The 10,772-nt window shown below is 36.4% G+C and overlaps 1 protein-coding gene across 1 annotated transcript in view; it reads right to left on the bottom strand.

The window, feature by feature from the left end:
* Positions 1-313: 313 nt before the first annotated feature.
* Positions 314-10,772, bottom strand: part of LOC306888291 (C-Maf-inducing protein-like) — a 32,237-nt gene continuing 21,778 nt past the window's right edge. The window contains exons 13-21 of the mRNA XM_079446490.1: positions 10,149-10,197; positions 9,887-9,994; positions 9,668-9,784; positions 8,071-8,211; positions 7,767-7,814; positions 7,496-7,642; positions 4,731-4,836; positions 3,839-3,909; positions 314-2,973 (exon numbers count right to left, since the gene is read on the bottom strand). Coding sequence (XP_079302616.1) covers positions 2,920-2,973; positions 3,839-3,909; positions 4,731-4,836; positions 7,496-7,642; positions 7,767-7,814; positions 8,071-8,211; positions 9,668-9,784; positions 9,887-9,994; positions 10,149-10,197 — 841 coding nt within the window. The 3' untranslated portion in view covers positions 314-2,919. The remainder of the gene's footprint in view (positions 2,974-3,838; positions 3,910-4,730; positions 4,837-7,495; positions 7,643-7,766; positions 7,815-8,070; positions 8,212-9,667; positions 9,785-9,886; positions 9,995-10,148; positions 10,198-10,772) is intronic.

The raw sequence follows: 10,772 nt of genomic DNA, 5'->3' as shown, positions 1-10,772 counted from the left end.
AAAAGGAGGACGTGGTTTAGTCTTTGTCTTGTTTTTTTGGAAGATACATTCCATATTCTAGATCATTGTGGAAATAAATTGTCAGGACTGCAAAGCAATTACTGTGATACTGAATGAGATCTAAATAAACTGTATATGAGTTTTACATATAAATGTGTAGATGTGTTCACATGCTTTTGGTAAGAGAATTGTGTCATTGTTATCATTTCTCAAAATAATATCAAGCGTGTATATCAAAATATGTAAAACCATTTTTGAAACAAATGACTAAACTAAAACACGTCAATAAAAAAGCTTTGAAAGCTTTCTGTTTGAAACATATTCACTGACAGTTTATTTTGATTGAAACTCGTTCACATATTAGGCTTATTTTCCTGTTGAAGGTTGTGTTCTCATTACAACAGCCACAGAGCAGCAGCAGCAACCCAGCTGTAGATAGAAGCAGAAAAACACAGAAGAAATAAGGGCAGCAGTTCTATCTGCAAAAACTCCAGGAGTCATGGGAAATGTAGTTCATTCTGTATGTACACGACTGGGCCACACGGACCCCACCCACATCAGATTAAGACTCAGTCTCAATTCAACATAGCAAAAAGCGCTTTACAAGAAAATAAAAAAGCTGAAATTAAAGAGACATTATAATATGATGATAAGGAGACATTGGAAACACGAATAGCACAGTGAGTTCCACAGGATATTACAAATTAATCAGGAAACAGTTGACTGAAGTACAGTTCAGCTTCAATAGATTAGCTATTGTCTCAAAGATATGGCGCTTTTTTTATAATTTCGGAACAAAATGAAGGCCGAGGGAAACCCAGCCCCCTGAATCCTTCCCGACAGAGAGAAAAATGGTCCGCTTTTAGGACTGAAGACCATTACAATGTATCAGCTTGAGTTTCACCAGTGTACAGAATGGTACTGGTCTAGTCCACCTTAATAACACACTCCCAATATAATCCATCAATTTACACAAACTCTGTCCATCTTTCACTTTTAGAAACACGTATTGATCTATATGGTAAGTGGTTGAAGGGGCTAGTGATTTTACCCTTTACATTAAATCTATATGTTCAAATTGCAAACATGCAAAAAGAGAAACAAAACAGGCAACGAAATTGGATTAAACTTATCATACAGTCAAAAAAAACTAACAAAAAGAACACAATGACAGTGCACTTGGTCTGGGGGCGGGAAAGGGAACAAAAATAGGTGACCATTTGCACACATCTAAAAAAAAAAACTAAGGCAACAAACAGTCTCCCAAAAACTTGAGAGACAGAGAAATGGGAAATTATATACACTCATATGTACATTATACAGTATGCAACTATGCAAGATGGCAGAACATGAGTTGGTGCCATTATGGCACCCAGTACTGAACGCCTCCCCCTCTGGACGGCATCTATATCTGTGTGAAATCGAACGCACACACAAAAGCTGGAACTACTGAAAACTGCTACTTTCAAGACCGGGGCAGCGACTCTCTCTGGATATAGTTTAACATGGGAGTAGAGACAGACACGCCTTTGTAAACGTAAGAATAACTTGATTTAAGTTAAGACGGCAAATTGATTCTTTTATTTCTGACCGTCTTTCTTTTTTTCTTCTTCTACAAGCTCAGTCTCGTTTCTCTACTAGTCAAGATATTGACTGTAACTAATTACAGTGGTCATAAACTATACGTTCAGAGAAACGTTGATCACAAAAGCGAGAAAACAAAATATAAAAGGTTAAACTGCATAACAAGCCTTACTGAACATAGCACAAATCTTGGCTCGATTTCGATATAAATATGCAGAACATTGTCAACCGTTGTGGCAGGACACTCGTGGTGGACTCCTATCGACCACTAGAGGCGAAGTTTACAGAGAATAATAAAGCCTATTAATCGGTTTAAAAGTCCGTAATGTATCTATGTACAATTTAGCTGATGTTGCTAGGTGATGCAAACTTTACAGAAAATGTTTTAGGCACCATCTTGGTTCAGTATGCTTGACAAAAGTATTTCATAAAAGAAAAAAAGGACCAGAAAGGGGGGCTCATAAATACAAAGTAGTCCCAGACTACTTCCTGGACGACGTTCTCTTAAATAGGGTGTGAAATTAAAATTACACTGTACAATGTGGCGAAAAAAAAAGGAGAGAAAGGAAATGAACAAACTTTTTTTTTTTTTTTTTTTTTGAGCGAAGCCCCTTGAAATGTCTGCATTAAAAATGGAGATACGCCGATTTTCTTTACAAACACACACGTATATGAAAGCAGTGTATGGAAAAATATGCTTATTCAAGTTGATAAAAAATGATTTTCAGAGCGATAGAGATATAGAGATAAATGTGAACATTGTTAACAGACACATTTTACACCAGAAATCTCTGTGAGGATGCAAAAACGATGGACTCTGAACTGAGAGGACCAAGCACACATGTAACAAGACCAAAAAAAAAAAACATACAAAGTGGAAGTTGGCTTTCCACACAGGAAGTGATATCAAAACTGTACTGGAATGTGGCTCTGAATATTCAGGCCTTCACCAGACGCTGGTACCACAGGGGAAATGTAGCCAGGTGGTCTGATGTCTTCTGGAGGGACGAAAAAGGACGCCAGTTACGGGTTAAAACGAGGGACATGGTTCCTCTGAGCAGTCAGGCGAGAACGAGACAGAAAAAGTCCCCTGGTGATGTCGTTAGAAAGATTCCTGTGCTGTCTGATGATGTCACGGGACATATTCTTGCATTTCGATGCCGCTGCGAAGAGCGTCCTTGGATGAGACACTAGATGATTCTTGAGCGTTTATGATATTATCAGAAGGTCCTTGAATGATGTTCCTATAAATACAGTCCTCTTTTCTTGATTATGTTTTGTTGGGATCATGTGTCCGCGATTTCCTGTGTCTATAAATCTCCTCGAGTGTCGTGTTCACCACGCCTCTGTGTAGCGAACGTCCACTTCCTTTAGATTGGGTAGTTTGGCCTATGGATAGGACCAGAGATAGAGAGGTTTAGATATTGAAAATGTTTAATGAGTGACATGTTCCTGGTTCAACATCCTCTGTTGTTCCTGGAACAACATTCCTATCAGCCTTATGATTCCTATTATTCCTCTGTGATTTCAGAGTCAAGGCTACAATTGATTGACTGAACCAGGAACATGTCCTGCTTGTGTAAATAACATTGTGCATATGGGCAATAAAAAAAAAACTGGCTGCATGATAAGACTTAAAGGGGAAGGGTGTTATTTCTGCACCATTACAGTCACCAGACTGTATTGGAAAAGTAAAGACTGTTGATAATGGTTTCCTGAACTCCCTCATCTGCTATTGGCCAGCCAAACAACATAACAACCGAAACTCAGGCCATTGGTCAAGTCGACGTTGCTGTTTTCCATTGGTTGTAATGCTTCAATGTTTTGAAAGCACCACTGAAATCACAGCATTTAATCTGTTTTTGTGATGTGAAGCTGAATTTTCAGCATCCTTACTCCAGTCGTCAGTGTCACATGCTTCTTCAAAAATCTTTGTGATATCTTAAAACATTTATTTTTATTGTCAATTTTACAAACAGAACAGCATTAACTTGAAATAGATTTTTTTGTAACAATTTACTCTCTTTTAATACATTTAATATGTTTGCAGAATAAAAAGTATTTTTTTCCTTAAAATCAAATAAATCTTATTGACTCAAACATGAGAAATAGTATACATTTAGTAGCTTGTGCATATTAAACTGGGATAGATGATATAACGTTTTTTGTTTTTTTTTAAATGACACACTTCACCTTTAATTTTAAGTTTCAATCCTAGCAGTCTAAGGGTCTGTTAGAGTCATCATCCTCTTACCTTCAGGTCCTCATATGTGTCCGCTGTGAGTTTAGTACTGTTCATATTCAGGCTACACAGACTTTTCATAGCTGTAAGGAAAGGTTGCAATAAGTTAATTATCCTACATGTTAATTCAAATAAACCCATGTGTGTGTCCGGACATACACTAAATATCCCTTACACTCAAAATAAAGCACTTTTTTGTTAAATGGATAGCTTAAATACTCATTTTTGAAACTGTGCCATAATTCAGAGTCAAACAACAAGTAGATGATTGTTAAATGGCTATGCTCCAAAAAAAAGCACCATAAAAGTGGAGGTGTGAGGAGCTGGCCAAAATGATTTTCATCTACTGAATGTCATTTGTGCTTGTGTTCAATAAAAAAATTTGTGCCTTCACACACATAACAGCAGGTCTGACTTCATTGATGGCAAAAACCACTGGTTCTCGCATGTTACGTGACTGATTGTGATGTGGCAAATTTAAAAACACGGTCGTGAATGACATTTGAGGTCTATGGTGGAGAGGAAGATTATTTGTGAGCAATGACTATGGCTTCCAAAGACTTGGACTATAGTGCATGAGTCATATTTTATGATACTTTGAAGCTTGACAGTATAAATCACCATCCACTTTTGTTACGTATATGAAAAACAGAAGCTCGGATGGATATTGCGTTCTCCTTTTGTGCTCCATTCCTGGTCTGGAATGACATGACAGAATTTTCATTTTTGGATCATTTTAAGAAACCTCAACAAGCTTCACAAATGAATTATTACTAGCTAAGATCTGTTCTAGATCAAGAAGCTAGAGAATAAATCCAATTATTTTCATTTGAGAAACAGCTGTGTTTTTTACTGTTCAGAATGAAAGAAGCTGGATATAAGATGTGTGTAAATGCGTTCTTACAGCTGAGGGAGAGCAGGCCAGAGTCCGTGACTGGAGTCTCACACAAGTTCAAAACCTGCAGACAGGCCAGATGCTCCGATAGCAAACGCAGCCCGGCATCTCCAAACTAAAACACAGAGAAAACACAAATTAAAATCAATAAAACAGACAGAGAAAGGTTTTTTATTAAAGAAATTAATACTTCTACTCAGCAAGTAGGGCTGAACGATTTTGGAAAATAATCTAATTGTGATTTTTTTTTACCAATATTGCGGTTGCGATTTAATATGCGATTATTTTTTAAAGCTTTTTATATTCTGTATTATTCAACAAAGACAAGTAATAAATCATTGTATAGTATGCAGTGTTGGGCACGTTACTTATAAAATAAACTAGTTACCAGGGAAAGTAACCGTTACTTTTTTACAAATGTTCAAATATGTCAAATAACTTGGATGCCCCCAATTTGAAATATGTTAAATGAATGAAATGGTCACTAAATAGAATAAATTATTATTATAAAATGTTGTACAGTAATCTACACTATTTTAATGATTCTGTGGTACAATGTGAGAGACACCTATCAAATTCAATTGATTATTGTAAATATTACCAACCCTCTACTTGGCAATAGAAGCTCCATCAGCTTGTAATTTTTGTTTTAGTTTACTCACCAGTAGGGATGTAACGATTACCGGTTTGACGATAAATCATGATACTTAAAATCGTATTCGATTACCACGATTTGAACAACTCACGATAAATAAATACTGTCCAGCATAAAGCGCAGTTTTAAGTAACAGTCTCACGTGCGCACAGCAGCAGAGTAGTTTCATTTTGAGTGAAAACAGGCCGGAAAAGCTGGGAGGTTTTAAAAGACAGCAGAGGGAATTATGCAAATGAATTTACTCGCTCCACGTAATACCTAAAGGAGGTGTTCTCAATCGCAATACTGCTTTGTTCACAGAGGTTACTGGAAACAGCTGTATTCAGCTTTTGCATGAGCGCCACCTGCTGTCAGTGAGTGGATTTACAGAGACTTATATTTACATTCAGCTTGTGTGCAGTTTCTGTCTGGCCAAAAACAGACCCAATTTGCATGTCCTGCTGTAAATTTTGACTGGTTGATGAAAAACAAGCTTATGTGGATTCTACACATTTAAAAAATGCAGATAAGTTATCTAGAATTATTTTTGGAGCAGATAAAATACATATCATCATTTATCATTTTGACTTAATCCTTTTCTTTATTTAAAGGCTAAAATGTGAGGTTTACATTTTTATGAAACTTTTTCAAAGCTTTATTTGAACATTTACATTAGATATTTGAACATGCTATTAAACTGGTGTCAGTCAAGATGTCATTTAAAATCTGAACATCATTGGTCATGTTATTGTTTTAGTGATTATGCAAACAAAAAGTCATTTTATTTGTTGTTTGTTGATTTTTAAATATAAAACTTGAAGTGATTTATGTGTTAGTACTTTTCGAATATCTCCAGCGCATTTTAACGATACTGTGATAATACTGATAACCGTTATAATTTAGGTCACTATAATCGTGATAATATACACACACACACACACACACACACACACACATACATATATACATACATATATACATATACACATATATATTAGGGATGTACGATATTATCGGACTGATATCGAAATCGGCCGATAATGACTTTAAATGTAAATATCGGCATCGGCCTGACATGCAAAATTATGCCGATATGTCTTGCCGATAAGGGGAAGGGGTTAACTCGCATGTGCTCAGGGTGTGCTAGCGATTAGATCACGTCAGCAATGTGGCTCATTCTTGAAGCAAAGTTTTGTCTGAAAGATCAATAGATTGACTGTTTTGGATAGCTGCATTTAATGTGTGAAGGCATGTACAGAATGACGCGTTCGGTGTGGGATAGAGTAAACAGTTATAGCACAAGCAGGGGCAGCAGTGACAGCCTCCCCCAGGTCCTAATGCCCGTTCGGTAAGTAGTTTTAATAGTAGGGGCGCAGTTGGCCTACTTCTAATTAAATTAAAAGTAATATAGCCTACACAAATAACATTTAGACTGTGTTTCTGATTAAATAAAGCAATAATTGATGTAATAAAATAAGTATGTTTTGATTTAATGGTCAGAAGCTATAGCTTACATGAAAAAAAAAAAAATCACAAACATGACACTTGTAAATTAAATAATTTTATATATACTGATTTATTCATTAATGTGTAACGTTTTATTTTTTAAACAAATCATGAGCTCTAAAAGATTTTCAGAATTTTTACAGCTCTTTTGTTTTAGACCATCTACAAATGTTAAATCTTAAAATAAAATATTAGGGTTAACACTGCATCTTTCTGGGGGAAAAAATGCAGCGATTGATATAGTTGATTTATATTTATTTTCAAAGCTTCAATGTACTGTTAAAAAACCTTTATTATTTTTTTATTTAATTCTAATAAATAAGTTCTTGTTAAAAACTAACCAAAATTAATAATATTTTGCTTATAATTTCTGCACAGGAGAGACTTGGTGTTGTTTCCAAACAAAAGGAAATATATCGGTATCGGCCAAAATGAGTTGAAAAAAAAAAAAAAAAAAAAATCGGCACATCGAATATCGGCAGAATTCCAATATCGTGCATCCCTAATATATATACATACATATATATACATTATATATACACACAAACATATATATATACATATATATATAGTTTGCATCAGTCAGTCAAACATTATATGATAAGGAGTGGACCTGTGAGAGAAAAATACAGACCTGGGTGGACCATAGGTTGAGCTGTTTGAGGGATGGCAGTTTGATGAGCTGTTCGGCGCAGGCACTGGTGACGTTGGTAAATGCCAAGCTGAGGTTTTCCAGATTGCCGAAGGAACCAGAGCTCAGCAGGCGAGCCAAGTCAGCATCCTAGAGTCAAAAAATGTGAAGAATAAAACCTTGAGAAAGGATTTTTGCTAGCGTTTCATTATGAAAACAACAGCATAAACGCAAGCTCATACATACATTGTAATTTACACAAACACACACTTACCGTAGATTTAGAGGGCAGAGTGAGTCGAGTAGGGCCTCCTTTTCTTTGCTAAACAGAGAGCGAGATATTACTAGTTCTGCAGTTTTTAGTTCAAACACCAGGTGGCGCTTGAGTCAGCACCGTATACCTAGGAAGTCTGTAAATGGGTCACTTTTGTCTTTTTGTGTTAATGGGAGCACTGCGTTAAATCAGGCCTGTGACGGCAGCGATGACTGCATAATGACCGGCCACCGTATTATCAAAGCCTGTGCGTGGCAGTAAAAATGTCTCGGTGTTGATTTGTGAAATTGGTTTGTGCACTCACCAGTTCTTTAAGCTCCCTCTGTCTGTCGCACAGCTGCTCATACATGCGCAGGCCGACCTGGGTGCTCTCCAGGGTGGAGATGATCTGTAGTTGAGTGTCCTTGTTCTCTATGATGTTGTACTCCAGCATCAAACACAGGATCTGCACAGCAGACACACAGAGATCACTGCTATATCCAACCTACGGGCTTCCCTGGAGTTTTTTTGAACTCTCCACAGATACTGTAGTGAGCTGGCCTTAGGCAGCATCCATACAGAAATGGAAACTCATGGGTAACTGATTTGATACGACAAATCTGTGGAAACAAAGTTCCTAAATGACCCACACCTGACTAATGGTTTGGCGAAATTTAAAATCGAGTAACTTGAACTTGCAAAATCTGTGGGTAAATATTTAGCAAAAAAATTCTTAATTGTGTGGATTACTATTGAAATTGCCAGCAAAATTTTGCCAAAAAAGGTAAACGCAACCACAATCTCAATTCATTCCAATGGAATTTGATGTTAGCATGTGGCTAAGCTAACAATTGGATACTATAAAGAACACAAAACATAGCGCATATAATTATTGGATTAAATAAAATCCACAAAGGATACATATAGTCAGACTATAGACTATCTGGAGTTTATTCTAGTCTAGAACAGCCAACTTGGATTCGAAAATCAACATTACCTTTAATTTTATTTTTTACGTGACATTTATGGGCGAGTTGAACTAAAAACGGTTTATACTACAACAATAGATAGCTCTGGAAAAACAAAACAAACAATGCAACAGTTTCTGCAGGTGATTTTAAAGAAAACAAAGACATTTGCCAAACAACATTACATATGACCACATCCTAACACTCTTGCAATTTGACGTTAGCGTGTTGCTAAGCTTACAAGTGCTACTTTATTAAACAAAAACAAAGCACATACAAATACTGGATGATACGGTAAAATATTGGATGACATTTTAATTCAATTTGAATCATTGCAACGTATTCCAGGGTTGCCAAATCATACACACAGTCTGACTATTCTCTGGTATCTGGTCCACTTTGCAGTTTATTCTAGTCTAGAACTGGCAACTCAGACTGAATCTGATCACGCACCAATTGTTCGGTTTTGTATGTCATTTTGATTGAAATTTATCATGCTACAACAATAAATGATTGAGGAAAAAAAAGAAACTGCATATTCTGCAGATTGTTTTAGAGAAAATGGAAAAATTGGACAGAAAAAGTACTTAGAATTTCTGTCTGTACAAAAACACAGATGATTTAAAGTGGAATATGCAATTATGCTTGTGGATATTTCAGTTTTCTTAGTCTAGTCATTAGTTCTTCCTCAAAAGCATTCATTAGTACCTTGTAAACACAACTTAGTTTCACAGGAAGTTGCATAATGCTTGCCAATCAGATAAAAACTGCTAATTTATAGTCTGCTCGTACCATTTTGTGTGCAATATTCATCATATGGTCAGTGAACAGACTGTGGGCGTGCCCTTAAAGGCTGAGACTAGCAAAACTAAGGCTTTTGGAAAAGCGTTTGGGTTGAACCATCCATGATGCCTACAAATGTTACTTAGGTGGGCAACAGTCAGTCATATGTACCTCCACCATGGTCTGGTTCCCCCGCAGGGCCAAGAGCATGCAGGGTCCCAGTTTATTTTCAGCCAGCGACAGGAGAAATTTCTTCGTCTTGTAGCAGGAGCCCATGAGGATGTGGACCTATGAGGACGAACGACATCAGACCATAAAAGTAGATATAGTGGCAGGACAAGTGACTAAACCAAATGAGACATCTCGTATTTCACACAAACACTTTCATACCATGCTAGCAAACAGCTCTCCGTCATCGTCGCAAGCTACGCCTCCTGGACTGTAGAGCTGGAACCACCCGTCTTTTCCAGAGCGCACGCTGAGCAAACAGGAGTGGACCTGTGAGAGAAAAATACATGCATATACATTCACAATGGCTGAAGCTCAACAAAGCATTGTTTACTAAGTCTACAGTGCCAATATTAAGCAAGCATTTGCCTGAAACTGTAAGTCTAATAACACCCTTTCTGCAAACAGCAGTTTCCTGTCTCACCTCTTGTCTGGGATCTTCAGCAAACCTCTGAATAACATATTTCAGCTCTCTGTTACAAAAATAAAAAAGAGGTCTGTTAGATGACATGAAACATAGTAAAAAGTAAAAATTCACCCTAAAAAATTATAATTTGGTCATCATTTAGTTACTTGCATGTTGTTCCAAACCCATGTGAATTAATCTTTCTGAACAACAGGTCTCTTTTCTATGCAGTTACAATTACAAGTGTCACAAGTATAATTAAAATTTGTTAAAATGACTCTTTATTTTAAATCTTCTAAAGTCATATAATAGCTTTGTGTGATAAACAGGCTGAAATTTAATTTGATATTCACTGTTAATCTTAACTGAGACTGTATCAGTTTGATATGTGAATTAATCATTCAGACCATTTCTGTGCACTGGATGAACAAATTCACTAAAAAGATTCATTTCATTTAAAAGATTCATGATTCATTTCACAAAGCTGATCAAACTAATCTACTTAAGTCACACTTTTCAGTGAATAATGAAAGTTTATTCCTCAAAAGCTATAGTATGACTTCAGAAGTCTTGTAAAAATTGTGATACTCTTCCACACTTCCACTTATTTCATAGAGGTTTGAAAAAACAAGATGGTGAGAA

This window comes from Barbus barbus (genome assembly GCF_936440315.1).
Source record: "Barbus barbus genome assembly, chromosome: 22".
Lineage (NCBI taxonomy): Eukaryota > Metazoa > Chordata > Actinopteri > Cypriniformes > Cyprinidae > Barbus > Barbus barbus.
The sequence above is the reverse complement of the archived record's forward strand: the minus strand, read 5'-3'. Positions and strand labels throughout refer to the sequence as shown.